This window comes from Thermoascus crustaceus, assembly GCF_041956765.1.
Source record: "Thermoascus crustaceus strain CBS 181.67 unplaced genomic scaffold VTN00scaffold_2, whole genome shotgun sequence".
NCBI lineage: Eukaryota > Fungi > Ascomycota > Eurotiomycetes > Eurotiales > Thermoascaceae > Thermoascus > Thermoascus crustaceus.
The window spans coordinates 2,526,577-2,552,573 of record NW_027192528.1 but is presented as its reverse complement, the minus strand read 5'-3'; the positions used below and the strand labels follow the sequence as shown (position 1 = coordinate 2,552,573).

General features: G+C 51.4%; 17 protein-coding genes across 17 annotated transcripts; 11 read left to right on the top strand and 6 right to left on the bottom strand.

Annotated features, from left to right (window-relative positions):
* Positions 1-35: 35 nt before the first annotated feature.
* VTN00DRAFT_4464 (uncharacterized protein) lies at positions 36-312 on the bottom strand (the record flags this gene model as incomplete). The annotated part of the gene is made up of 2 exons (XM_069430894.1): positions 36-245; positions 310-312. 2 exons carry the CDS (start codon positions 310-312, stop codon positions 36-38), a joined length of 213 nt encoding a protein of 70 aa, XP_069289984.1.
* A 107-nt stretch (positions 313-419) lies between these two features.
* Positions 420-865, top strand: VTN00DRAFT_4463 (uncharacterized protein; the record flags this gene model as incomplete). Its single annotated transcript, XM_069430893.1, has 2 exons — positions 420-440; positions 515-865. 2 exons carry the CDS (start codon positions 420-422, stop codon positions 863-865), a joined length of 372 nt encoding a protein of 123 aa, XP_069289983.1.
* Positions 866-1,488: 623 nt separating this feature from the next.
* On the bottom strand, positions 1,489-2,262 carry VTN00DRAFT_4462 (uncharacterized protein; the record flags this gene model as incomplete). Its single annotated transcript, XM_069430892.1, has 1 exon — positions 1,489-2,262. One exon carries the CDS (start codon positions 2,260-2,262, stop codon positions 1,489-1,491), a length of 774 nt encoding a protein of 257 aa, XP_069289982.1.
* A 59-nt stretch (positions 2,263-2,321) lies between these two features.
* Positions 2,322-2,794, top strand: VTN00DRAFT_4461 (uncharacterized protein; the record flags this gene model as incomplete). The annotated part of the gene is made up of 3 exons (XM_069430891.1): positions 2,322-2,328; positions 2,451-2,643; positions 2,791-2,794. 3 exons carry the CDS (start codon positions 2,322-2,324, stop codon positions 2,792-2,794), a joined length of 204 nt encoding a protein of 67 aa, XP_069289981.1.
* Positions 2,795-2,821: 27 nt separating this feature from the next.
* VTN00DRAFT_4460 (40S ribosomal protein uS12) lies at positions 2,822-3,447 on the top strand (the record flags this gene model as incomplete). Its single annotated transcript, XM_069430890.1, has 2 exons — positions 2,822-3,080; positions 3,269-3,447. The coding sequence occupies 2 exons, from the start codon at positions 2,822-2,824 to the stop codon at positions 3,445-3,447; spliced, it is 438 nt and encodes a 145-aa protein (XP_069289980.1).
* Positions 3,448-3,472: 25 nt separating this feature from the next.
* VTN00DRAFT_4459 (uncharacterized protein) lies at positions 3,473-3,691 on the top strand (the record flags this gene model as incomplete). Its single annotated transcript, XM_069430888.1, has 1 exon — positions 3,473-3,691. One exon carries the CDS (start codon positions 3,473-3,475, stop codon positions 3,689-3,691), a length of 219 nt encoding a protein of 72 aa, XP_069289979.1.
* A 269-nt stretch (positions 3,692-3,960) lies between these two features.
* VTN00DRAFT_4458 (uncharacterized protein) lies at positions 3,961-5,489 on the bottom strand (the record flags this gene model as incomplete). The annotated part of the gene is made up of 3 exons (XM_069430887.1): positions 3,961-4,033; positions 4,115-5,329; positions 5,392-5,489. The coding sequence occupies 3 exons, from the start codon at positions 5,487-5,489 to the stop codon at positions 3,961-3,963; spliced, it is 1,386 nt and encodes a 461-aa protein (XP_069289978.1).
* Positions 5,490-6,169: 680 nt separating this feature from the next.
* VTN00DRAFT_4457 (uncharacterized protein) lies at positions 6,170-7,819 on the top strand (the record flags this gene model as incomplete). The annotated part of the gene is made up of 2 exons (XM_069430886.1): positions 6,170-7,613; positions 7,674-7,819. The coding sequence occupies 2 exons, from the start codon at positions 6,170-6,172 to the stop codon at positions 7,817-7,819; spliced, it is 1,590 nt and encodes a 529-aa protein (XP_069289977.1).
* A 1,793-nt stretch (positions 7,820-9,612) lies between these two features.
* On the bottom strand, positions 9,613-10,853 carry VTN00DRAFT_4456 (uncharacterized protein; the record flags this gene model as incomplete). The annotated part of the gene is made up of 2 exons (XM_069430885.1): positions 9,613-10,684; positions 10,765-10,853. The coding sequence occupies 2 exons, from the start codon at positions 10,851-10,853 to the stop codon at positions 9,613-9,615; spliced, it is 1,161 nt and encodes a 386-aa protein (XP_069289976.1).
* A 1,198-nt stretch (positions 10,854-12,051) lies between these two features.
* On the top strand, positions 12,052-12,856 carry VTN00DRAFT_4455 (uncharacterized protein; the record flags this gene model as incomplete). The annotated part of the gene is made up of 4 exons (XM_069430884.1): positions 12,052-12,108; positions 12,173-12,187; positions 12,261-12,674; positions 12,740-12,856. The coding sequence occupies 4 exons, from the start codon at positions 12,052-12,054 to the stop codon at positions 12,854-12,856; spliced, it is 603 nt and encodes a 200-aa protein (XP_069289975.1).
* A 1,228-nt stretch (positions 12,857-14,084) lies between these two features.
* VTN00DRAFT_4454 (uncharacterized protein) lies at positions 14,085-14,984 on the top strand (the record flags this gene model as incomplete). Its single annotated transcript, XM_069430883.1, has 4 exons — positions 14,085-14,153; positions 14,314-14,570; positions 14,656-14,743; positions 14,823-14,984. 4 exons carry the CDS (start codon positions 14,085-14,087, stop codon positions 14,982-14,984), a joined length of 576 nt encoding a protein of 191 aa, XP_069289974.1.
* A 10-nt stretch (positions 14,985-14,994) lies between these two features.
* On the bottom strand, positions 14,995-15,207 carry VTN00DRAFT_4453 (uncharacterized protein; the record flags this gene model as incomplete). The annotated part of the gene is made up of 1 exon (XM_069430882.1): positions 14,995-15,207. One exon carries the CDS (start codon positions 15,205-15,207, stop codon positions 14,995-14,997), a length of 213 nt encoding a protein of 70 aa, XP_069289973.1.
* Positions 15,208-16,099: 892 nt separating this feature from the next.
* Positions 16,100-19,150, top strand: VTN00DRAFT_4452 (uncharacterized protein; the record flags this gene model as incomplete). The annotated part of the gene is made up of 10 exons (XM_069430881.1): positions 16,100-16,119; positions 16,211-16,233; positions 16,296-16,334; positions 16,403-16,508; positions 16,603-16,736; positions 16,818-18,006; positions 18,063-18,356; positions 18,410-18,547; positions 18,599-18,994; positions 19,051-19,150. 10 exons carry the CDS (start codon positions 16,100-16,102, stop codon positions 19,148-19,150), a joined length of 2,439 nt encoding a protein of 812 aa, XP_069289972.1.
* A 59-nt stretch (positions 19,151-19,209) lies between these two features.
* On the bottom strand, positions 19,210-19,608 carry VTN00DRAFT_4451 (uncharacterized protein; the record flags this gene model as incomplete). Its single annotated transcript, XM_069430880.1, has 2 exons — positions 19,210-19,456; positions 19,532-19,608. The coding sequence occupies 2 exons, from the start codon at positions 19,606-19,608 to the stop codon at positions 19,210-19,212; spliced, it is 324 nt and encodes a 107-aa protein (XP_069289971.1).
* Positions 19,609-19,827: 219 nt separating this feature from the next.
* VTN00DRAFT_4450 (uncharacterized protein) lies at positions 19,828-21,519 on the top strand (the record flags this gene model as incomplete). Its single annotated transcript, XM_069430879.1, has 2 exons — positions 19,828-19,966; positions 21,410-21,519. 2 exons carry the CDS (start codon positions 19,828-19,830, stop codon positions 21,517-21,519), a joined length of 249 nt encoding a protein of 82 aa, XP_069289970.1.
* Positions 21,520-21,603: 84 nt separating this feature from the next.
* VTN00DRAFT_4449 (uncharacterized protein) lies at positions 21,604-22,329 on the top strand (the record flags this gene model as incomplete). The annotated part of the gene is made up of 3 exons (XM_069430877.1): positions 21,604-21,686; positions 21,752-21,850; positions 22,023-22,329. The coding sequence occupies 3 exons, from the start codon at positions 21,604-21,606 to the stop codon at positions 22,327-22,329; spliced, it is 489 nt and encodes a 162-aa protein (XP_069289969.1).
* Positions 22,330-24,509: 2,180 nt separating this feature from the next.
* Positions 24,510-25,304, top strand: VTN00DRAFT_4448 (uncharacterized protein; the record flags this gene model as incomplete). The annotated part of the gene is made up of 1 exon (XM_069430876.1): positions 24,510-25,304. The coding sequence occupies one exon, from the start codon at positions 24,510-24,512 to the stop codon at positions 25,302-25,304; it is 795 nt and encodes a 264-aa protein (XP_069289968.1).
* Between the last annotated feature and the right edge of the window lie 693 nt (positions 25,305-25,997).

Below are 25,997 nucleotides of genomic sequence, written 5' to 3'. Positions count from 1 at the left end.
CGGAGGTTGTTTCGAGCTCTTCGAGGTCTCCGATCTCAGAAGATTCGATTCTGCGGGCGCCGCTGCAGCCAATCGGGGAGCTCGTAGCGGCCGGACATCGCATCGACCATCAGACCGGGCCTCCCGCCGAACTCCCCTCGAGTTCCGCTCTGCGTTTCCGCCAGAACGACGCAGTCGTCTTTGCTCATATCAGGGAGTCTTGCGTCCTCGGTTGGGGTGAGCTGAGGATTCGCATTGACGGTTCTCTGCACTTGGATTCTATACAGTCGCCCGTGTTGTTGTTGTATAGCGCAAAACAATTCGCCCCACCATCTCTGGATGGATTAAGGACCGCTTTCTTTCTCCGCCCTCTCCAATCAATGATCTATACATACATAAAAGGTGCACGACGACACTCAATATATCACGATCCACGCAAGATGGGATTCGCATCTGGATTTGTACGTATCGACTACCCGTCCGTTTTAATGGTGGTGAATGATAGAATGTACCCGTGTATTGACAATTTCTATAGTTTGGCGGTTTCGCCCTCACCACGTCCGTCCTGTACATAACACTCCAAGTCCACCGCTCGAACCGCCAGCACCAGCACCAGCTCATCCGCGAGCAGATTGAGATGCTGGATTGGCTGGCCTCGTCTGCAGGCGCGTACGACCGCCGCTTCTCTCCCTACCGCCCACCCGTAAAGAGAAGATTCGAGGAACTCGAGAATCGGAAACCCAGTACCAAAGATATGCTGAAGGAGCGCTGGAACCAAGAGGTGGAGACTTTGGCACGGAAGGCGTATCAGACGCGGTGGGAGGACGTGAGGGAGACCGCTCTGGTGGGGTTTAGGACCATCAAAAGCTTGATGAAGAAGGAATAGGTCTCGGTTAACTACCTACTATAAGCGGTCTCGAAGTGGAGGTTCAGAGGGATAGGGTGCTCTTTTGCCTTTGGTTCTTATGTTATGGATTCTGATATATACCCACATGCATACTCACGGGAGTTCGGATATCTAATCTCCTGTTCCTATGATTGCGATTATGATATTGCACGGTGACCATTTCCACTTTTATTGCTATGACTCTTATTCCTATTAACGATTACAGTAGCTGGGTGTCTCTATCAAATGCAAACCTGTAGTAAAGAAACCGGTACTCAACATGATTAATGCAATCTTCAACACAAGGTAGACTCGTGTTCATCACGTACTTCTCTGAAAGCCGAGCTCCCATAAGGAGAATGGCCATTTCTTCAGAGGAATAGACTAGAATGATGTATCCAGTACAGGATCAGGCGTGTCCACGTCCGGGATGGGCGCAATAATCTGCCGACCCGCTGCCATGACACTGTTTATTGTTGCAATTATTGGAAAGCCCAGGAAAGGTAGTGGGCTTGGGTCCATTGCATCGGCCCCAAGGGGCTTCGCAGTGCTGGGTTCGGACGGGACGATTTTAGATAACGTCTCTTGGCATTGAAAGAGAATGACAGTCCCATTCTGTAACCTCATCTGCCAGGGGACGTTGCCGTTGTAGTCACGCTTTCGTGTTCGCTCCAGATATCCTTGCTTTCCCGCTCCACGGCACGCATCGCTTGCGCGACTTCCTCGAGCTTGGCTACCACATCCAGCACTCCGCTGTTGACACGGTCAAAGTAGCGGTCGTTGGCCTCCCGCCTCTCGCGAGCAAGGAGAATATCCTTCTCCGTCTCCTCGTCCAAAGCTCGAACCGAACTACTCTCCGCTCTTGGTCGTTCAGCGGTAGCACCAGAGCCCGACCGCCCCGTTTTGGGAGCAGGTTGATTATGTTCCTCTGCGCTCTTATCCTCAGCTGCCTCATCGGCTTCGCTCCGCGCCCAGGCTTGAGCAAGTTTCAGCTGCTTCGTCCGCAGGTCCTCCAGGGCCTTCGAATGCTTCTCGCCAAACACGTGTTCGCCGCTGACTGCGCTGAGTTCCACCTCTGCGAGGGTGCTCTGCATCTCCTGCCATATCGCATCTGAGCCATCCACCTCGCCCTGGGATTGCTGACGCGACGCAAAAGGAGACAGAGAGCCTGGGGTTTCCAAAGGAACTGAGGGCCGAGAAGAGCGGGTGCGCATGAGAGGCGGGGGCTGCACGACCCCTGCAGCGCCGACGGTGGAGGCATGGGCGCTGGCAAGCAACCCAGACGGGAGGGAGTTATTGGATGCATTGTGAGAAGGCGGTCCTTGGAAGAGAGACGGCGGAGGAAGACGCTGCGAGTTTGAGGTTGTCTTCGAGAGCGGCTCTGGTTTAGAAGACATATTGATCAATTAGTACAGTACAGCAAGGGTATCACATAAAATGCATCGTTTTCAAGCTTATGGAAAGTAAGCTATTATTATGGAAAATACCCGTCAACGTCAGAGACGTCGAGGACAGTGTGCATAGCAATTATTCCATGTGAAAAGGTACAGCTGTTGTCGGGGCACGCATGTTCTGGAGCTCCAAGCTCCAGCCCCAGCCGACGTTTCTCCGATCCGGGCGGAGCGCGCTCGCTTAGCGGAGTTAGGGCGACGACGCACATCCACATTTTCGACCTCCCGATTTTGGCGAGACGTCGGCCGTGAAAGTTGTGAACGACTTCGACCCTTCGACTTCTCGACAACCAACCCATCAGCCTTTTGGCGATATCTTCTTAGTCGGTACGTTCACCCTTTCCACGAATGCCTCACGGTCAATAATATTTCGACCAATCTGTCATCCAATCTTGACATCCATCGCCCCTAGCACTAAGCCCCGCAACTTAATCAAACAGCGACAAAACTAACATATCGATCCATCTACAACAGTTAGCCGTCGAACGCAGATAACACCGCCAAGATGGGTAAGGGAAAGCCCCGTGGTTTGAACGCCGCCCGCAAGCTCCGCAACCACCGCCGTGAGCAGCGCTGGGCCGACCTGTCCTACAAGAAACGCCTCCTGGGTACCGCCTACAAGTCCTCGCCGTTCGGTGGTTCCTCCCACGCCAAGGGCATTGTCCTCGAGAAGGTCGGAGTTGAGGCCAAGCAGCCTAACTCTGCCATTCGGAAGTGTGTCAAGGTCCAGCTGATCAAGAACGGCAAGAAGGTCACTGCTTTCGGTGGGTTGCCCTTGTTTCTTTACCCGGGTTTTGTGTGACTTTGGGACGGGTCTCTTGTCAAGATAAAGGAGAGTAAAAAAGCAGGGGGTGGAGGAAATTATCTCTCTCTGTCTTGACAGGAAGATTGGGGTTCAAGTCGCAGCGGACATCCTAGAGACAAATTGCTGACCAGAGGAAAACACATACAGTCCCCAATGACGGTTGTCTGAACTTCGTCGACGAGAACGACGAGGTCCTCCTCGCCGGTTTCGGTCGTAAGGGCAAGGCCAAGGGTGATATTCCCGGTGTCCGTTTCAAGGTCGTCAAGGTCTCCGGTGTCGGTCTGACCGCTCTGTGGAAGGAGAAGAAGGAGAAGCCCCGCTCGTAAAGGGCGCAAGGAAACAACAAAGACAATGGGCTATGCTGTTTCAATTTTAAGGGGGGGCGGACTTTGGGATCATTTTCCATCATCGCAGATAATCGGAGATTGCTGTAAAATATCTCCGTTGCTGTGTTCTTTGTGTGTGTTTGTCTGGAGGGTTTTTCTTAATCTTTTCCGGACGGATGACCTGCGACGCACTGCAAGTACTACGATTGGCTCATTGAGAAAAAAGAATCGAATGGCGTCATGATTTTTTTTCTTCGGGAGGGTCGAAGTATTCTTACAAAATGGAGGATATGTTCTGTCCCACCTGTAGATGCAGTGCAGTGCAGTGCGGTCTCTTTATCTAGACGAAACGGCCCGTTCGCCCGTCCTATTTGTAGCAGCAGTCGGTCCTACTAAAACTACCTATCCAAAATATTTTATCGAAATTGCATACTCTATGGTCTACTGTCAGATCTGGATTCCGAGTGTTGGGTATCATCTTCATTCATTTCTTTTTGGCTATCTAGCAACTTTTTAGAAGTTGATATCCTCCTTCCGGTAGTGATCCGAGACGATACGGTACAGATAAGATGGTGCATGACCTCCCCTGCAAAAGACAGTCAGCTGCTCTGTTCAAAGCCAGATACGAACCGTAACCTAAGTCAACGAAAGAAAAAGGGAAACTTACAGGTTCGTAATGTAGAGATCCACCAGCTCTGCAGGAACATAGTCGTACAAGGGGTTCTCGACGTCAATCTTGTCCACCAGGTCACCGTCCTCATACCCGATGACCTTGCTAGCATCTCCATACTCGATGAGAGCTTCATAATCGAACGGATAAACCGGACTCAGCTTGTACACGCCGCTGACCACGACAACAGGAGTCTGGTGGACCTTGGCAGCCCTGGCGATGACCCGTGTGCCTGCGGCTGCAACGAGCCCGCCGTTGGCGAGAACGGAGTGAGTACCTAAGATCACTTTGTTTACACGAGACATCAGTGCAAAAACTGCAGAGTCCGGAATCAAAATGACTGTAATGCCTAAAGCAATCAGGGGCTTCTGGAACGACTCAAAGCTCATGGTCTCCTCATCGCTGTAGGCAGTTCCGCTGACAGTAGCGTGGGTGGCCTCGTGATTGTTAGGGTACGACTCTGCATGTATAACGGTGAATTTCCGCTTGGCAGCAGCCTTGAGCAGGAATTTCTGGACGGTAGAAGAGGAGGTATGAGTGAGGATAATCTCATTGGAGTGGATATGTTCGAGGGCGTAGCCCGCGATCTGATCATCCACTTGTCCCAACTCATCGATGATCTCACCAATGCCATCGATGATCTCTGCGCGGATGTCCTTGCTAGGACCGTGCCCTGGCACTCTACCTGAAGGTGATGCTGGCACAGGAGAACCGGTTTGAGGAGATTCCGTCTCAGGATGTGACAGAAGGCTGAACATAGAAATCGGAGCTGGCGTGGGGGCGAAGGAGTTCACAGGCGGCCGAGAAGATGACCGCTCAGAAAGCACGGAGGCGGTATCCTGATCCTTCGTGTCCGTGTCCCCGGGTTTCAAGGAGCTCGAGATATGAGACTGCGGTGCTAGCCGCGAAGGCGAGGGCCCACGAGGAGGGGTATGAGGCCGGCTGTCAGTGCCAGCATCGCTCGACAGGGAAAACTCAGCGTCCCTCTCATCTTCCGCTTCGTCCCGGATGAGACCAAGCACACGCCTCACAATATTCCCCACAACCATCTCTCTGGGCTGCGCAGCTACCAGCCGTCTCCCCACATTCTGCACGCGCTCAATCAGCTTAGCGGCCTCTGTAGTCCTGAAGGCCGAGACCACGCGGAGAAGGAGATACGCAGTCGCTATGGCACATGACCGTGAATGACGAATTTGTCTACGTTTGAGCAGTCTGTGGTTCTTAAATTAGTAAAAACCCCGGCTTTATACAGCAAGAGGGTTGCTGGAACGCACGATATCAAATTGTCGATGGACGTGTCGATCGGATTCGTCTTGAGGGATTTGAGGAAGGACGACAGCCCAGGCGTCAAGGCCATAGAATTGGACGGCATCTTGCACCCCGAAATGCTCTTTTCAGCGGGCTCGTTGACGTGCAAGGGCGGAGTCAGGTGGGAGCGGGAAAATGTGCGGGATGCAAGCGCCCTCTGGATGGCACTGGATGGCAGGACGAGCTTCGTGAGCTCTGGAAACGCGTCAGGCCCGCCCTCAGTCCCGGGATACAGAGAGAGCGCGTACCTATCGAGAAGCGCCGTTGAGATGTGTAAAAGTGTCGGAGGATATCTGGTGCAGCGGGATGGTGGGACGCATGTGTGACTTGACGCTCTCGCCCGCAAAAGGCCAAGGCTCGCAGGCTCGGCCCAACGACGAGCTCAACCGACTCCTGTCGGCTCATCGCGCTCCCCACACCTCCGTCATCCGTTGAGCTGCCAGACAACGACCTGCACCTCATATCGACCCTTCGCAGCGAGTCTGTCAGCCAGGTCATCTCTGCGTCCTCGGGAGCTTGGGGCTGCGTCCCCGTTTGGACATCGATACGCTTCTTGAACGACCGACGTGGCCCCGAAGGACGGTTGTCCTCTGGCGCATTGAGGTCAGCAGCTTGCTTACTCTTTCTTTCACTGTCCCTTGCCTTCCATCCTATCTGTCAAGAACGGAGTCTCCTGTGCCAGCGCTGACAGCTGTTCTTCTAGACATCTGCGTCAGGGTCGGACTCCATGGCCGTTGTCAGAAGATGAACTCGCTGAATATACTGTCGTCCCGAGTCATTGGCCAGTCCTCGTCTCCCAGTCCTCCCCGCCATCGCTCCCGTTCGCAAGGTGAGATCTGGTCCGGTAGCCCGCGCAGCGACCTAGGAAAGACCCGGTCATACAGCGAAGAGTGTCTGCATTCGAGCGACTTATTCGAGAAGGACTCTGAGGACCGCGAGGATCGCGAGGATACGCCAGAGCCGACGGACGGTCTTGACGGAGTTATACATACCTTTGATGAGAAGACACCACTGTTGAGGGGGCTACAGAGAGATGGAAAGCTTCCAGCGCAGACTAGGCTGCAATTGATCACTCAGCGGCTTTTTGAAGCCATTGCGGAGACTTTGAAGGTCATTCTCTCGACTCTCGCTGCCCCCGGTGTCTATGCTGCCCGATGTTTTCGCGACGATGACGGACGATACTCTCCTCTCGCCCCGGTGAGAAAAATACGACGTTCTATGGCAACCCTGAGCAGCAATCACGAGTCTTCGAAGGCAGGGAAAATGGTCGCGCAGAGCAAAGCTGTGAGAAAGGCTGATAAGCCTTCGACTCGTCGCGGTGGTTCCTCGAGGAAGCTTAAGAGTTCCGCTTCCCGTGAATCAATTGCGTCGTCGACCTCAGAATCTGAAATTGATCCGCGTTCTCTGAAAGGCTCCAGTGGCGGTGGACGGCATACGAGATCGAAATGTCCGGATGTCGAGCCGACAGCTGAAGACTACACACCCCGACGTTCGATACGGATTAAACTTCATAATGAAGAGGCGCTCAAACGACAGAAACAACGGCGGGCGCAGAGCACCGAGGTCGGTCAATCTTTAGGTAACAATGCCCAGGGGAGTCTCGCTGCTGATAGTCTGAAATCGCCCACATCACCGTCCACGCACAAGAAGATCACCAAGTATCCTCATACCCCTATCCCTCCTCGCCCACTGATCCCTCCTCGTCAGCCGTCGTACACCGCGGGTACTCGCAATTCCAGGATTCCTCAGAAGACCCTTGTTCTTGACCTTGATGAGACCCTTATTCATTCGCTGGCCAAGGGTGGCCGGATGTCCAGTGGCCACATGGTTGAAGTTAAACTTTCCACCCCGATGACAACAGCAGTGACCCCTGGTGCACCGCCAACCACGTTGGGCCCTCAACATCCGATTCTCTACTATGTCCATAAGCGGCCTCACTGCGACGACTTTCTGCGCAAGGTCTGCAAATGGTACAAGCTGGTCATTTTCACGGCGAGCGTCCAAGAATACGCCGACCCGGTGATCGACTGGCTCGAGCAGGAACGTAAATATTTCCAGGCCCGATATTACCGACAGCACTGCACGCTGCGGAATGGTGCGTACATAAAAGACCTCAGTTCAGTGGAGCCGGACTTGAGTAAGGTGATCATCTTGGACAACAGCCCAATGAGCTACATATTCCACGAAGGTAGGGTCTATTGATGATGGGGTGCGATTTTTTCCTTTCTCTCTGACTTTGGATGAATAGACAATGCTATCCCCATTGAAGGCTGGATCAACGATCCCACGGACAACGGCCTGCTCCATCTCATCCCCATGCTGGAAGCCCTTCAGTATGTTACTGATGTACGAGCGCTCTTGGCGCTACGAAGAGGAGAAGTGGAAACGACTTAAACGGACCCCCCTTGTCATCGAGCATGTGGACGATGTGATGCCTGTTGTTCTGCCTTCTGTCTTGTAAAGAAACCCGGCGTACTGCCCCCCGTTTGATAAATGTGCGTAGCACGATCATACCCTGTCGTCGATATCCCTCCTCTCTGTATCTGTGGCCGGTCCGGTTATTGTATTTCTCTCACATTTATCTATCTTCGGCTCGTGTTTCCGTCCCATCCAAAGGTTCAAGCTGCATTCCCAATTCTCCCCACCTTTTTTTAGTTACTAACCTTTTGTCGTATATGTCTGTGTTTATCCTTCTATTCTTTCCGTTCCTATTATAATGGCGTTAGAACTAAGCTGAACAGTGGATGTCACCTAAGCAAATATTTCAATCAATATTATATGGGGTCTTGTTTTCACTTGCCTACCCAAGATGGCAAGGGAGTGGATCATGTGTCTCTTTTTTTCTCTTGGTGTTTTTATCATGGTGATGGCTATTTTAACTCTTGTTCCGCTGCCGTCTAGGAAAACGAAGTGCAGTCTGTTTTATTTAAGAGAACTTTTCATGATATAGGGCATAGTATAGGTAATGTACATGTTGTATTTGTATTTGATTATAGAGGCGTACTTGAGGAAATTGTGAAACATTAGGAGAATATACCCTGCATAGGTTACCTAGTTTGACTCGTTATTAGATATGATATTGATATATTGCTCCTGAATTGACTATTATTTATTCTAGGTACTAGGTAGTTGAGTACTTCCATCACATCTGTTCACTCGGTTCGGTTCAGATCATGAGATGCGGCTCCATCTTTACCGTAGCGTACCTAGCATAGCATGGATCCTTCCTCCACGGGAATATAGAACAAAGTATATCTAAAGTACTACCAAGCACCTTAGAGAATCTGTACGCTGTCAGTGCCTAAATACCACAGCCGCTTTGTTCTTTCCCATCAGAAGGACAAAAAGATCGATCCATAACCCTTGGGAGCGCCTGTGAGATCTGCAGGTTTCCAAAAAGCTGTTTTGTTTTGTTTTGTCCGTTGCAGGTCGAAGAAGCACGGAACATGGCGTCCAAGAAGCTGAGTTTCGGTTGAACTTTGCTGGTCGTAGGATATGGAGACGGAGTGAAATCCTTCTATATACCTAGGTACTTACTTACTGGCTTATATCAGGTCAATCAGTGGATTAACGAAACTAATAAATAGACTAATGAACTGAATAAATTATCGGAATGAGATACATATGGTTAAACTACTACCTAATGTTTGGATTGGAAGAGAATGGGTTCTATGTGTGGATTGTATAGGTTCTCATGAAAATAAAACTAAGACGATACATTTCGGAGCCTTTGTTCAAGACTACCTACCTAAACTAGGTAGGAAGCTTTTTAGTTTTCAATCAATGATGAATAACGTATAGTTATCAATTCAAGTCTTGATTCTAGATCTCTAGCACTCGGTAGATACTGTCCTATTACTAGGCAGTAGTGCAGTACACCGCGGTACAAACAGTTGGTTGGTTGGTTCCGGGTTCTTATCGGGTCTAGGTTAACATGTGAAGGAGTGAACCTGGTGCTTTTAAACTTCGGAGGCACCTACCGTTCTTTTAGTTTCTTTATTACAAAAGTACGTCAGCCGTTAAAGATGCATATTTATAGAAATTTCTCCTTTTTATTTTATTTTATGTACCGTATATATCTTTTTTGCTCCTCTCTCTCCTCCTTTTTTGCGTATTCCAGAATCTACATATCAGTTAAAAAAGCAATCGAAACTTTATCTACATCGTAGGCAGGTACGTCAAAACATTTAAAGACCCTTGGCCTGCTTGGCCTCAGCGAAGGCCTGCTTCAGCGCCTCAATGGCCTTGTCGATGTCATCACGGCCGGGGTCAGTGACGCTGACACCCATGTGGCCGAATCGGATGTACTTGGTCGCGATCTCCTTGTGCAGACCACCGGCGAAGATCACGCCGCGCTTGCCCAGGCCCGGCAGGATGTCCGCCGCAGCCATGCCCTCGGGCAGGCGGATCGCGGTCATGGCGTGGGCCTGGTTCTCGGGCTTGGTGGCCAGCTGGGTCAGGCCCAGCTCAGCAACGGCGGCCTTGACCTTGTCGGAGACCTGGGCGTGGATCGCGAAGCGCTCGGCCAGCGGCTTAGAGGTGATCTGGGACAGGGTGGTGTGGAGGGCGCGGATGAGCTGGGTCGAGGGGGTCGCGAAGTACGAGGGCTTATTGGCCTCGTAGTTCTGCATGATGGGCAGCCAGTTGGCAAGGGATGCATAGTAGGATCCCGGCGGGGTCTTGCGCGACTTGAAGCGGTTGATGGCGCGCTCCGACATCATCAGAATGCTGAGACCGGGCGGGCAGCCGATGGCCTTCTGGCTGGCGGTCAGGACGACATCCAGGTCCCAAGCGTCGAAGGCAATCTCCTCAGCACCGACACTGCACACGCCGTCGACGACGACCAGCGTCTCGGGGCTGACCCGGCGGACGAGCTCCGCAACGGCCTTGACGTCGCTCAGCACACCCGTCGAGGTGTCGACATGAGTGATGGTGATGATCTTGTACTGCTTCTGCTTGAGGGCCTGTTCGATCTCCGCGAGCGAGGGCCGCTCACCGATCGGGGCCTTGAGCTGAGTGGCACACACGCCATAGGTCTCCAGGCAGGAGGCGAACGAGTCACCAAAGTAGCCAGTGTGCAGGACGAGGGCGTCCTCATCCCTCTCGATCAGGTTGGAGGCCACGATATCCCAGCCCAGGGTGCCGCTGCCGGAGATGGCGAAGGGCTGGGAGCCGGGGTTGGTGGTCTGGAAGAGTTTGCGGAGGAGGGTCAGGGTCTCGCCAAAGGTCTTGACGAAGGCGGGGCCGACGTGAGACTCGCTGGGTGGTGGTTAGTCACTGTTTGGAGGATATCTCGTGTTGTGGTGGTTTCGTTTCTGTGGCCAAGGAGGGGCACTCACGCATAGTGGGACATGGACTGCAGGACGGCATCGTCAAATTCAATGGGCCCTGGGATCAGCAGGGTCGAGTGAGGGGCTTGGGAAGACATTCTGGCGGAGGTGCTAAGGCGTCGGGTCTGGACCTGCGAGAGGACGGTGCGGTCGATGGGTTTATACTCGATATCGTCAGGGTCGACGGAGATCCTCTCGGTCGAGAAGGGAGTGTTGAGTTCGGGCAGCGGGACACGCTGGCCGAGGTGTCTGGAGATCAGACTCAGGCGCGGAGTCGCCCGTGAAGACGCCAGGGTTCCGATCTGCGGCCCACGACGGAGCGTCGCGGGGTGGAGTCGGGAGAGCGAGCTGCGGAGGACGAGAGACGGCGCCAGGGTGGCTGCAGGAGCAGAGAGGAAGCTGGAGAATCAGATATTATTATACAGAAAGGGTGTTGATGAAGGTGAAGGTGAAAGAGCTGGAGAACTTTTCAGGGCGAGATCGATCACCTTTAACTTAGGGCCCCCGACCATCGGGACTGACACTCGGAGTCAGTCGTGCCACCGCCTCCTGCGGGGAGATCCAGACCGAGAAGTGCCGGGCTGCTTATTTTTTGCTTCTTTCAAAGTATCAGGACCGTTGCGTGGGATAGAGCTGGCGTAGATGTCTCGTGATACGAAGAATGTGAATGCATACAACAACTACTATACGGACGCTCACGAGAGCATTCCCCTCATTCTCCAACTGCTCAATGGATGACTACTTGAGCCGGAAGAAAAGTCCGTTTACGTCTTTTTGACATGAGAAGCCCTTTCAGGGGAAAAAACGTTGTCTTATGAGAAGATCTATCGACTGGGAGATCTCAAGATCCCTGCAGGACACGATGACTCCTCACCATTTCCCACACGTGGCCCAACAACAACAGAATCACAAGGCACCCGATCGGAGAGTTGCATCCCGAACGGTTTTTTCTCGGCCGCCCTGCCGTGGAAACCGATTGCTAAAGTCCATGGAATATCATTCGTGATCCATTGAGTTCGTCGGACCGAGTTGGAGAAACTTCTGCAGCGGGATCTGAACTTTTTTTTACCGCGCGATGCGGAGACCGCGCTAGTACACGAACAGCATGCGCCTAGGGCTTAGGGCTCAGCGGCGCCAAGCGCGCCTCCATCGGGCCAGATCGATCAGACGGTCCGACGCCTGCGCTGAGCTTCCCCCGCGAGGTACAAGCCAACCGACCGCCCGCTGCTTCTGCTCCGCTTTCTCCTCGTTGTCTTCCTCGGGAATGGGTCGTTGAGCTCCAGTGCCGGTTCAAGGATGACCTCGCGTCTGGTGCTGGTCATTGGCGACCTGTTCATCCCGGACAGGGCTCCAGTATGTTCCCCTCACGTGTATCCCGCCGTGTCATGCTGATATAAATACTGACTCTCCGCGCTAGGATCTCCCCGCAAAGGTGCGCATATCGATCATTATCCTCTCCGGGTTTATCAGGGCCCTCCCGTTAACATGATGATGTGTATATATAGTTCAAGAAACTCCTCACCCCGGGTAAGATCGGTCAGATCCTCTGCCTAGGCAACCTTACCGACCGGGAGACCTTCGAGTTCCTCAGGGGCATCGCCCCCGACCTACAGCTTGTAAAGGGAGACTTCGACGTCGACTCACCCAATCTCCCTCTCTCCAAGGTCGTTACCCATGGCAGCCTTCGCATAGGCTTCACCCATGGGCACACCATCATCCCCCCTGGGGATGCTGACGCTCTCCTTATCGCCGCGCGCCAGATGGACGTAGATATCCTGCTATGGGGAGGAACACATCGGTTTGAGGCGTTCGAGATGGAAGGAAGGTTCTTTATCAACCCCGGCAGTGCGACAGGCGCGTTCAGCACGGGGTACTGGCCTGAGGGGGAGGAACCGACCCCCAGCTTCTGCTTGATGGATGTAAGTCTAGGCTGCTATGAATCACAGCTTTCCTGCATGTATGCGCGTGCTGACCTTAACAACAGGTCCAAGGCGATGTGCTCGTGCTGTATGTCTACCAGCTCAAGACAGATGCCAGTGGAAACGAGACGGTCGCCGTCGAGAAGGTGTCGTTCCGCAAGAATGGCCTGGCTGCTTCATGATATCTGTTTTTTTCTTACCTTGTATCTTCTACTTGTACATACCCCAGAGAGTGTGCGCAATTACGACGTTTCTGTTTTTCTCATTTCTATTCCTTTGTTTCCATTCTTATATCTGGCCGCTTTATTTCACAGTGAATGTACCCATTCTGCCAGTCAGGAATATTTGCCTAAGTTTCCTCGAAGTCTAAATTGGCTTTCCCTCTACTGATTACCTACCTCCCTGGATCGCTGTCGTACACTTGCGAATACCATCATGAGGACGGCGCATCAATGCCCTATTTGTCTCCACATTAAGTCCGTTATGGAACAGACAATTCCTGCTTGGTAAGGTCTGTTTCAGTTTTCTCACCAGATTCCTCCGACTCGAGGGACCGAAGTATATACCTAATGTATCATTCAGATTGCTGTGCGGCCGAAGCCATGTGATACCGTTGGTTCGAGTCGCACCCCTTAACTACTCGGGCATCGTGACGATGTTACGTAACCTATTTCTGCCTGACCGTTTCGACGGATTCAGACGTTATTTGAAATCTTCACTATTATGCTCAAATGATGGGGGCCCTAGTGTGCAATATGCAGTCTGCTTGATAGATGTGGGATGTGGCTGTGTTTGGATGCAGTGGCCTCAAGACTGGGGTTGGAAGCAGTACCTGCGAAGAGCAAACGTCATGGAAGGTACCGCCTTCATGGTTCACCTTGGGCTCGTCCCTATTCAGTTGCGCGACTTCTATTGACAATCATTATAATTGTAACATATGACATTGCATTTTTCCTTGGATGAAAAGGATAAATACGTGATTCTGAAATAAAACAAAATAAAAAAGAGTCGGATGTTGTTCGACTTACCTGGGTTTGCTAGGAGTACTAGCGGTTTGCGATGACAGAAGAGTCGCTAAGCCAGAAAGAGCAGCGTTCGAACTTCGGCATCAATCGAAGGCGGAATTCGCATTCATTAACTTGTCCCGTCTTTTTCGCCTCCTTCAGCCTGGCCCTTTGTTTCCATTCACTCCTTATTGATCCTGCCTGTCTCTTTAATACTCAATAGTCAGCGGCTCGTTTATTGAAAGGGATTTCGATAACATCCTTCTCGTTTCGAGAGAGAGGAGCAAACAAACCTACCTAACGACCAGACCAAACCCCGGATCTCGGACATCGCCCCCCACGACCCTTGACCCCTGCCTTGCGCTTTGTGAACCCGCATCTTGCTTTTTAGATTATAATCGTCGAAATGGCTACGGAAGGTAACGAGATTAAGGATGAGCGTCTGGACACTCACGAGGACGGTGGTGATGATGAGGTACGTACGCTACAACTAGGCTGCGGTTCGGAGCTTCGAGCTCGAGTTCCTTCCTAACTTACCTATCTACACACGCCTCTACATAATTCTTGCGCTCTTTTACTTCTTTTTCCCGTGGCATCTTCGTCCATCATGCTAACTCGATTTCCCTTGTATGTAGGAAGAAATCGCGGCGATGAAGAAGCGGGTCGCGGAGATGGAGTCCGAGGCCGCCAAGCTGCGCGAGATGCAAGCCTCTCTCGACCAGCAGCAGGAGAACCTGCGGGAGGACAGGGAGGACGTCGATGCCCGGAGCATCTTCGTCGGCAACGTTGACTACGGTGCTTCCCCCGAGGAGATCCAGGCGCATTTCCAGAGTTGCGGGTCGATAAACCGCGTCACCATCCTGTTGGACAAGTATACGGGGCATCCCAAAGGGTACGTCGCGAGATGATATATGCCTCTGGATCTAATAAAAAAGTTATACATTGTCAAGAGGAGGATGCTAACGTGTCGCCTGCAGGTATGCCTATGTAGAGTTTAGTGAGCCAAGTCTCGTCGCGCAGGCGCTCGTCCTGAACGAGAGTGTCTTCCGTGGCCGGAATCTGAAGGTGAGCATGGATAGATTCCATTTCGATTCGGACTGTTCTATCTTGTCTGCCTCGATACTGACTGTGCATCCGCCGACAGGTCGTTCCCAAGCGTACTAACATTCCTGGCATGAGCAGCCGCGGCCGTGGACGAGGAGGCTTCCGGGGCCGTGGTGGCTATGGCCGCGGTGGTTATCCACCTCGTGGAGGATATCGTGGGGGAGGCTACCGGGGTCGCGGTCGAGGCTATGCCCCGTACTAGATAGATACATTTATTTGCGATCATATGTTTGCAAGTTTGATGTTTTTATCGGAAGGAAGTGAGGTCGCTGTGGGAGGGACATGATTGTGAACCGATTCAGAACCAGGGATTTGTCTCCTTTAAAGGCTGAGTCCTTCGGAGTTGGGGTGAGGGATGTATGATAACCACTAAACGACAGACTGGGACAAAATGGGTGGATGACAGGGCCTTTCTGAGATATCATTAGCTATCGAACCTGTTTTATTCTTGGAAAATAGCAGCTCTCTTTCTTTCTATTTCGATCGTCAGTGCATTAGCCGTTGAGATCTATTTTCCAATAATGTGTGGGGAGTGCGTAGGTGCAGTAGGAAGCAGGACGATCGCCGGGGAGCTTTGATGACCGCTACGCCAGAACGGGCGAGCATAAAGACAGCCGATTACGTCGTCGAACGGGAGCGGATCGCATAGGGAAATCGGTGGTTCCGGATCGCCCAAACCGCCAGCCATCTTAGCCCTTCCGACGGAAAAAGTCGATCTCTGTAGCCTGTCTCTTGTTGTTTATCGGGTTTCTGCACGATTCAAGCCTTTGGACGAACGTGGTGGTGCAGGTACAGCGCACGCGGGGTTTTCTATCTTTGGCTGATTCATAGCCGCCCAAGCGAAGCGGGCCAGAGGGGACCAGGCTCACGAACGTTCGAGGAACGACCGGTCGAACAGTGTCTAACCTGGCCAACGCCCGTCTCACGCGCCGGCTGGACCTTCTGAAGTTCTCATCTTTCTTTTATCACCACCCTGGTGTTCTTTGCCACGCCGCAGGAGAGAAGAGGTACCGACGCTCGGCTGGGACCGTTTCGAAAGGGTCTAAGCTGCTCCTCCCGCCAGCCCCTCGCTCAGGATCTATTGGCCAGACCCGTCACGTCAAGCCTGCTCAGCCCCAATCCCGGGCTACTCCAGCATATCGCCAGCCTCAGAGCATCCCTCGAAGTTTCCCGGGCATACCTCTCCATCTATACCCCCCCCTCTAGCCTCTCTCTTTGTTCTGCTGTGGATGCGCAAACCGGAACCACCTCCTAGGCTTGGTTGAAAGGCCGTAACACCCGAGTCTGTCGCGGTGTGCCGCGACGAATCACTACAAGATGGGTTCCAACTTACCTGCGTAAGTGATCGCCCTCATCACGCTGCTCTGCTGGGCTCTCCGGGAGGCGGCTCGCCTGATGAGATCTCTGTATACTGACAATGGGTCGCAGTCAGCCGAATCTCAGGGTCACAAGTGAGGATTCTCCCATCGGATTCTGTACAAGACCATGCAGGATGCTGACATCCGGGCGACAGTTATTGCGGCGGACGGTTTATACAAGCGCGATGTATTCCGTATGTCTCTGGCCCCGATCCCTAAAGATGTCCTTGGCAGCTGGCTAACAAATCTTGATGCACAATAGGATTTCCGGATCCGTTCGCCGTGGCCACGATCGGCGGTGAACAGACACATACCACGTCGGTGATAAAGAAGACATTGAACCCATACTGGAATGAGATGTTTGATCTGTACGTGACTACACCTCCCCTGTGTGACGAGAATATCTGCGTCCTGTGCTCGTCTTTTTTACTGACTGGTCTGACAACCTCTGGGTGTTTGCAGGAGAGTCAATGAGGATAGCATACTCGCCATTCAGATATTTGACCAGAAGAAGTTCAAGAAGAAGGACCAAGGGTTTCTGGGTGTGATAAACGTCCGGATCGGAGATGTGATTGACCTTCAGATGGGCGGTGACGGTAAGTATTCCTCTTGCCGCTTCCGTTTTATTTCACTGAAATCAATGCTGACCACGGTGCTCTATTGTTTTTGCGCTACAGAGATGCTCACCAGAGATCTAAAGAAGTCGAACGACAATCTTGTTGTGCACGGAAAGCTCATCATCAACCTGTCCACCAACCTCAGCACCCCCAACCCTACACAGAACAGCCTGCATAGACCACAGCTTCCGTCCTCCACGTCCACCGCACTCGTCCCACAGCCGTCACTTCCTTCAAGCTCCAGCCACGTTGATTCGGCGGTTGCAGCCGCTTCGAGTACCGCACTCACTCCCGTCAGAGCTTCGGGTGCTGCCAGACCATCCGGCGCCGTGGCGACGGTCAACGGTGGCGCGCAGTCCAACGGTCACACCTCCCGGACGAACCTTAGTTCTTTTGAAGATAGCCAAGGCCGACTCCCTGCGGGCTGGGAACGACGAGAGGATAACTTGGGACGGACGTACTATGTTGATCACAACACGAGGACTACCACCTGGACGAGACCGTCCTCGAACTACAATGAGCACACTCAGCGGTCACAGCGGGAAGCAAACATGCAAATGGAACGGCGAGCTCACCAGAGTCGAATGCTTCCGGAGGATCGTACCGGTGCCAATTCCCCGAATCTGCAGGAGGCTCAGCACGCACATACCCCGAGTGGCGCAAGCGCAAGCGCGAGTGCAAATGCAGTTTCTATGATGGCCACGGGAGCTACAACCGCGGGTACCGGTGAACTTCCTGCCGGATGGGAACAGCGCGTAACTCCGGAAGGGCGACCATATTTCGTTGATCACAACACCCGTACGACTACCTGGGTCGATCCACGTCGCCAGCAGTATATCCGCATGTATGGACACAACGCAAACGGCGGCAACACAACGATTCAGCAGCAGCCGGTATCACAGCTGGGCCCATTGCCAAGTGGGTGGGAGATGCGCCTGACGAATACCGCTCGAGTGTACTTTGTAGACCACAATACCAAGACAACAACGTGGGACGATCCTCGACTGCCGTCATCACTGGATCAGGGTGTGCCGCAGTACAAGCGTGACTTCAGGCGCAAACTGATCTACTTCAGATCGCAGCCAGCACTGAGGATCATGTCAGGACAGTGCCATGTCAAAGTGCGTCGTGGTAACATCTTCGAGGACTCATACGCCGAGATTATGCGCCAAAGCGCTTCTGACCTGAAGAAACGACTAATGATCAAATTTGACGGGGAGGATGGTCTGGATTACGGTGGTCTCTCACGGTATGGATCCCAGAAGATCAATTTCTCCAGAACGTTACCTGCTAATTCCTTGGCAGTGAATTCTTCTTCCTCCTTTCCCACGAAATGTTCAATCCTTTCTATTGTCTCTTCGAGTATTCCGCGCACGATAACTACACCTTGCAGATTAACCCCCACTCCGGTATTAATCCTGAGCATCTTAACTACTTCAAATTCATCGGCCGGGTCGTCGGTCTGGCCATCTTCCACCGCCGGTTTCTGGATTCGTTCTTCATCGGAGCATTCTACAAGATGATGCTGCGGAAGAAGGTTACCCTCCAGGATATGGAAGGTGTCGATGAAGATTTCCATCGTAATTTGACCTGGACTTTGTAAGTCATTGCTCTGGGCACTAGCTATTTGGACTGGTGCTAACACATAACAGGGAGAATGACATCGAGGGCGTTGTTGAGCTTACGTTTTCGGTTGATGATGAGAAGTTCGGAGAGCGTCACACTATTGATTTGATACCCAATGGCCGGAACATTCCGGTCACCAATGAAAACAAGGCGCAATATGTTGAGTAAGTATGCCCTAGTATTACTGTACCTAGAATTGATCTGACCCCAGGTAGATTGGTCACGGAGTGGAAGATCCAGAAACGCGTGGAGCAGCAGTTCAATGCTTTTATTTCCGGTTTCAACGAACTCATCCCCGCAGACTTGGTCAATGTCTTCGACGAGCGCGAGCTTGAGCTCCTAATTGGCGGTATTGCGGACATTGACGTTGACGACTGGAAGAAGCACACCGATTACCGTGGATATCAGGAGCAAGATGAAGTTATTCAGAACTTCTGGAAGATCATCCGCAGCTGGGATGCGGAGCAGAAGTCTCGTCTGCTTCAGTTTGCCACGGGTACGTCCCGTATCCCGGTCAACGGATTCAAGGATCTTCAGGGTTCCGATGGGCCAAGAAGGTTCACTATCGAGAAGTCTGGGGATGTCAATGCTCTGCCAAAGTCGCACACTTGGTATGTTCCTCTGCGGTTCTCCGCTACTACTCCAATTGCTAACGAAGCCTGAACAGCTTCAACCGTCTTGACCTCCCTCCGTACAAGAGCTACGAAACGCTGCAACAGAAGCTGTCTATTGCCGTCGAGGAAACGCTGGGATTCGGTCAGGAGTAGAAGGGCGCCATCATACACAAATATTTGTGGTAACTCGTATCACATATCGCTTTAGCAACCTATCGAGCACATTTTAAACTCCCGTTCTGGTGCTGGTCAGTATGTCGGGTTTGTGCTGTTGATTGAAGTTTGCGGAATTTGTTTTTTCTTTCTCTGCCGATGGGATACAAACCCATCCACGCAAAGCCAACTGGGTTCTGGTGTTCTTTTATTTTCTGCTTTTGGCGATTCTCACTCCCGCCACTTCTGCACATGTGCATTCTTTCTTCACTTGTATATCTCTGTATAATTCTATCTATCAAAGGCCTGTGACGACTTACTCATCAGAACTAATTCTGTTTTCCGGATCCAGCCGTTGCTTGCCTTGGCATGCATACATACAGTGACATGCGTGCTGCTCCAGCTTGATATCTCTCTGTATCTAGCTTGGTCCTTCCCCACGGATCTATATTCTCCATTACGTGGTTCTGCTTTCCAATATCCGATTATGTTGCAGCCAGTCGCTTCCGCGTGTTCTCAGTACATGTTAGTTTCTTTCACCTCTTTTCCCGTCTGGGCTATCTGTCTTCTTCTACCGCTTTTCAGCTTTCTGATTCTTAACGGGTGGAGCCGTACGACTGTAGCTTTATGCTACAGTGATGCTACTTAGTAGCAGAAGCTGAAGGTCTTGATATAAGATGGTGCTCGCCGCCCATGGGGACATTTTTACTACGAGTTTCTTTGCTATCTCTGCGTTTCATTTTCTGTCGAAGGAAGGGGTATTCAAGGGAAACACGGGGATCGGATGGGGTCAAGTTGCTATTATGATTATGATCAGTAGGTGCTATCTGCAGATAGTGAGTCATAAGAAGGTATTGTTTTTTATTCGCATGTTCTATCTACCTAATCTATCTATCTTAAGTATTCTTGTTTACAGCCGCCTAGTGAAGATCCTAAGGCTGCATCCCGTGTACCGACAAGCCCTCCAGAGAAAGAGAGTTATAGTCGGAAGTATTGACATCATCAATGTCCTGTAATACTACTCTGCTGTGAGCCTTTGCAGGGGGAGGTATATGGAAGATCATTGATGATCTCATTCATTCAAACACCCAGCAGCCGCAATTAGGTACCGAGCACAGATACTAAAAATAGGTGATGGCTCCTGGTGGCCGTTATCATTTTATCGAATGTTCATGCGCAAATTTTAGTAGGTAGGTACTGAGGAAGAGGCACCGATCCGTGCAATAATGCATTCAGGGTTGATCCTGATCCCCACTATCATTAATAATTATGAAGAATTCAAATCATCCGAGAGAAGCTGTTCTCGGAAGTACGTAGATCCTCATGGAATTGGCGGTGGCCTACGACTCCACAAGTTGCGGACAGAACGGTCGACTATCTGGAAGTTTCGAGCAAAGACCAACGAATGCCTGGGTCGGTGTGAAGAGCTCAGGAAGCATCGAGGCAAAATAATCCCATCTTCCACGGGCATGAACAGCACTGCTAGTGCCCGGACCCCCGGCTGTCACTGGGACTTTTGGCAGAACTAAGTTGGGCTCTAGGAGGTAGCGCTATCGCTGACCGATCGCCGCATGCCAGCTTAGCGCCGGTTAGTCTTAAACCAACGATACTGCCCGTTGAACGACATCCGTATCAGCAAGGGGACGTTTTATCAACTCCTTCTGCCACCAACAGTGCTGCTTCTTGATGTTCCTCCTGTCATGGCAGTGATTTCCTATGCGAATAATGGCTGCAAAGGAAAATAATTATCTTCTGCACAAACCTGCATGAACCACAATGTTCCTCTGCGCGCGTGGCGTCCGCCATGTTTCTAAAAGGAACCAAACTCTACCAGTCTGATCCTAGCAAGTGCGGAGTAACCCATAGTTCAGCGGTCAGGACTCAGACGGCCGGGGGGAATTTCCAGCCAGACCGGATATTGGCACCTGCTTTCGCTTGGTCTTTTTCTTAAAGCCATGACCAGTGGTTTTACACAGCGCTTGCCAACTGGCCGCAGCTTATTATTGGCGGGGCCGCTTTTGTCTACTCCGGATTCCATGTCCTGATGTCTCGAAAAGTGCCAGGCCTCCTTGGTAGTCATGGATGGCTGGTATGCTGCAACTTTCAGCGGTGTCCGCCACAACAGGAGGACACATTCCTCTCTCCTCTTATCCCTCACCTCCTTTTTTTTCTCCTCTTCTCCCCTTTTTTTGTCCTCCCTTTCTTTCTTGACTCCTCCATAACCTCGGTCCGGCGTGTTCTCGGTTCTGTACGTTCCAGATCTTCTTCGTCTCTCGTTGAAGAGTGTCTTTAGTTCACCTCCATTACTCTCTTTAATTCTTTGCACTTGCTTTCGGAGTCTTGTCTCTGGGATTAAGCTGCCAGGTTGATTTGTCGAGGTTGATAAATAATTGATCTCTGGTTTTTTGAATTCATCCTGATACCAAAACAACAACAACAACAACAACAACAAAATGCGCTTCCTTGCTACTGCTGCTACTTTCCTCGCCGTCTCTGTCGGCCTTGTTGCCGCAGACTACAAGTGCGCTGCTCAGAAGTAGGTTCCATTTGACTGAAACTGTGACCTTTTGAGAGGATTGAAGACACTGACCACGAACCTAGCATCGTCGACGCCTGTCTCGAGTCCACAGAGCCCCAGCTGAAGGCCTGCACACCCAATGACTGGAAATGCCTTTGCGAGCAGAGCAACAACGTGTTGACGTGAGTACATCTAAGCGGATACTGTGCTTTCTCCTTGTCTCACCTGTTAGCTTCTTTTCTTCTGAGACATGGTGACACCGACATCACTTGTCGAGGGAGTGGAGAGGATTTTCCCCGAACATATGCACACAAGGAAAGAGAAATATATAAGTACTAACATACCCATTACCAGTTGCTACAACAACTGCCCTGGCCACCCCAACCAGTTCGGCGCCCAGCAGACCAAGGACTCCTATTGCAACGCTGCCGACGCCAACCAGCCGTCTAGTAGCACCACCAAGAGCGCCGTATCCAAGACAGCTGCGTCCTCCGTCGCTGCTGCGACCGCCCCTGCCCCAACCAGCACCAGCGGTTCTTCGTCGACCTCGACTGGAAGCGGCTTCGCGGCCGCCACGTCCGGCGCGGCTGCTCCGGGCGCCGTCGTTGAGGCTGGAAGCCTGCTGGCTGCCGTGGCGCTGGGATTGGGTGTTGCGCTGTGAGTTTGAGTTCTGGGGGAGAGTCGCTGCTAGGTAGTTCATCCTGGCTTGAAGGGAGTCGGGATGCATACTACTTATGTATGTGGGTGGAGAGATTGTTGGAAGAATGAATAACGCGATAGGAATATCATTTCAACGATAGGATCACGGTGCTGTTGGTCTGTTCTTACAGTACTTATGACAAAATAATACCAGTCATATTCAAGGATGTCTTTATACTACATTAACCCGTATACTTTTCTCTCGTGACTTAGTAGGAACAATAATTTCATTTGATAATAGGCTGCATGCTTTTCACTGCTCATGCCTCTTGCTTTTATGATCCAATATCGTATAATATTGTCGGATATCAGACCATAGAGCTCTCCCAAAAGCAATACATATTAGCAAGGGACCCTGCAGGAACTGAATTTGTTTGTGTAGGACAGATAATCTATATTGAGCTGACATAGGTAGTCTAGGATGTTATGTATTCTCCTAGCTAATGGCTGGTGGAGATGTTGGATTGAATATTCTAGGTTGGACGCTGTCATTGCCGTCGAGGCCAGAAGATATCGCCGGGAGTGATACGGCTTATCAGCGTTACTGCTCGACACGCCCAATATTGCAAAAGCGGATGCATGGACAACGTCCCAGTATCCTGCCTGCCACGCAGAGATGGGAATGAGATGATCTCCTGTACGGACAAGAGAAGCTCGGAGCCATCCTCGACAAGGTCAATGACCTCGTGCGATACACCACTCTTCTGACTGGACCTCATAGCTGAGGCATGCACGAGGAAACAATTCTCGAGCGTCCCCTCCCAACTCGTTCAAATGGTTGTGCAGAATACTGGGATATGGTGGTGGCTTTGTAATTCAGTTCATTCCAATTCTGGACCTTCAGGTCTCCAAAAACCCCCCTCTTCCGCAGACCCTGGGTGCAGTCTTCAGTACCCGTATCATGGCAGATGTGCGAAACCACTAACCAATTGCCATTAAACAGGCCTATTGCCTTCTACTGAATAGTAAGGAGGGCGGACACAACCGAACTTGCACACACTGTCCACTGTCACAGGAGTAGGTACCTCGGTACATTGGGTGGGTAGCTACTTGGTTTTAGATTTAAATGGATTGGCTTGTCTTTGGAACCATTATTTCCTTCGACTGAGCGCAGCAAAAGACAATGCAGTGTTCAATCCCTGGAAACTTTTCTAACACATCGGGTCCACTAACGAGTACCGGAAGTCAGGTTCACCTGCGAGATGGTCACGATTCATCGCATCTTTCAACTATCAAAGATCATCATCCTTCCTTTCGTGCTGGAGGGTGGTCGTAAAAACAAACCTCTTCCTTGGCTCGGATGACTAATATTCAACATGAGGTGTGCTTTAATTTGAAGTTGGCAAGACATGAGAAATGAATTGGAACGAAGAACTAAATGGTTCGTGTATCATCCGTGTCGAATGTATACCTAGTAGAAGCAAAATATTAATAGCTAGTAATTTAATCCACAGCAATGAATTCCAAGTCTCATCTCTGCCACCAGCGTACAGGGATCTGTAGATGGTACACGATACACAGTACGTAGAGGTAGATGTCCCGTATACAGTACATACATAGACCGCTTATTATGCCAACAGCATAACCACGTGGTGCCAAACACTGTTATTAATAGTAGTAGCTTCACCATCACCGCTCGTCGATCTAACTTCAACTGCCAGTTTTAAACACGGAATCTGTTTATTTATTTTCTACTAACTCGAGAGCAACCGAGCTTCTGTCACTCTTTTAAGTGTACGATGAGTACAGATATTCATCAGAATTTTGGTCAATTAAAACTGTGGGGAATCAAGCATGCACATGTACTCCGTATCCCGCCCCGCGCCCCGCGCGGAGTCCGTATTCTGTTTGCACCGTGCCTCTTTCTGCTTTCCTTCTAACCGCCCATGCATGTGCTGTCTAGATAGGTAGCTAGGAAATTGTATTGATTCTATCTCGAATCGCTCATCTACACGGTAGGTAGGTCTAGCCCTCAACTGATCTTGTTTAATTGAGACGGACTTTGAACGATTCCCTGCTAATGTATCACAACAGAACTAAAAGAAATTCAAGCCCCCATACCTAGTACTCACGCATAGAGGTCAATTTACATAGCACACGGCAATACCAAATCACTCAATTGAACTGAATTTATCAACAGACATGGCGACCACCAACCCCTCGTCAACTACAGTCACCCTCCCCGCAACAGTCCGCGTCTCCCTCCCCTCCCTCGCCAAAATGATCGACCTCTCCCTCCTCCACCCGACCTTCACGGACGCCGACGTCCTCGAGGGTCTCGAGCTCTGCAAACGCTACGGCGTCGCCACCGCCTGCGTGAAGCCCTACCACGTCCCGCTCGCGCGGGAGCAGCTGGCCGGCACCTCCGTCGGCGTCTGTCCCGTCATCGGCTTCCCGCACGGTAACTCCACAACGGCGATCAAGGTGCTCGAGGCGCGGGAGGCTGCCAAGTCCGGCGGGATCGAGATCGACATGGTCGTGAACGTGGGCAAGGTCCTCTCCAGGGAATGGGGGTACGTGACGGAGGAGATCCGCGCGATCAACGATGCCGTGACGGCCGAGGGGGCGGTGCTGAAGGTCATCTTTGAGAACGATTACCTCCAGGAGGAGCATATCGTGCGACTGTGCCAGATCTGCTCGGAGATCGGTGTCGCGTTCGTCAAGACAAGTACCGGGTATGGGTTCGTGAAGCAGGCGAGCGGGGAGTATAACTACAAGGGCGCGACGCTGCCGCATCTGGCGCTCATGCGGAAGAGCTGCGATCCGAGGGTGCAGATCAAGGCTGCTGGAGGTGTGAGGACGCTGGACGACATGCTGAGGGTGCGGGCGTTGGGAGTGTCGCGGGTCGGGGCCACGGCGGCGCCGGCCATCTTGGAGGAGGCGAAGAGGAGGGGGATCGGGGATGAGGAGGTTGAGGTCGCGGTGCCGCCGGTTTAGATCGTTGCTCGATCCTGCTCATGAAGAACTCTTCATAATTAGCTTGTTCATTTTCATATTAAGTTATTGCAGAGGCTTTAACAGTAAAATGAGAAGAAACAAAATCATTTGAAAAGCCTATCTCAATCATCGATTGTATTGTACGTTGTAGTGGAATCATAGGTTTCACTGGAAAGAAAAAAAATTTTCTTTTTTCCAGGTCCATTTATGCAGTGTAAACATACCTAGGTTCTTGACTAGTACTTAATCCAACCCCGAGGTCGAAGTACCGTCCACGGGTATATTGGTCTATTCCCGACACCTGGCAGCTTATATACTTCCCCAGTCTGGATTTTTCCCATCCCATCCATCCAGACGAGATGAAACGAGACTGTCCTTGGCGTCCAACATATAGGAAAAATCCCAGTTCAGTCCAGAGGCTGAATCAAAGTCTCACCGCTGTGGTTCGCGCTTCGCGGTCAAATAAAACAGATCTCACCCAAGGCAAGGCCCAACACAAATGAACACACCAATCTATCCTGGCCGTAAATGAAAAATTTCAGGAACATCGGCATTGCTGTAGTACTGCAAGTTTTATGGATTCAGATAGGGAGGAGGACAGGAAAAGGCCCATACTAATCTGAACAGTCGAATAACCGCCAGAGCTAGACTGAGAGAGAGAGAGAGAGAGAGAGAGAGAGAGAGAGAGAGAGA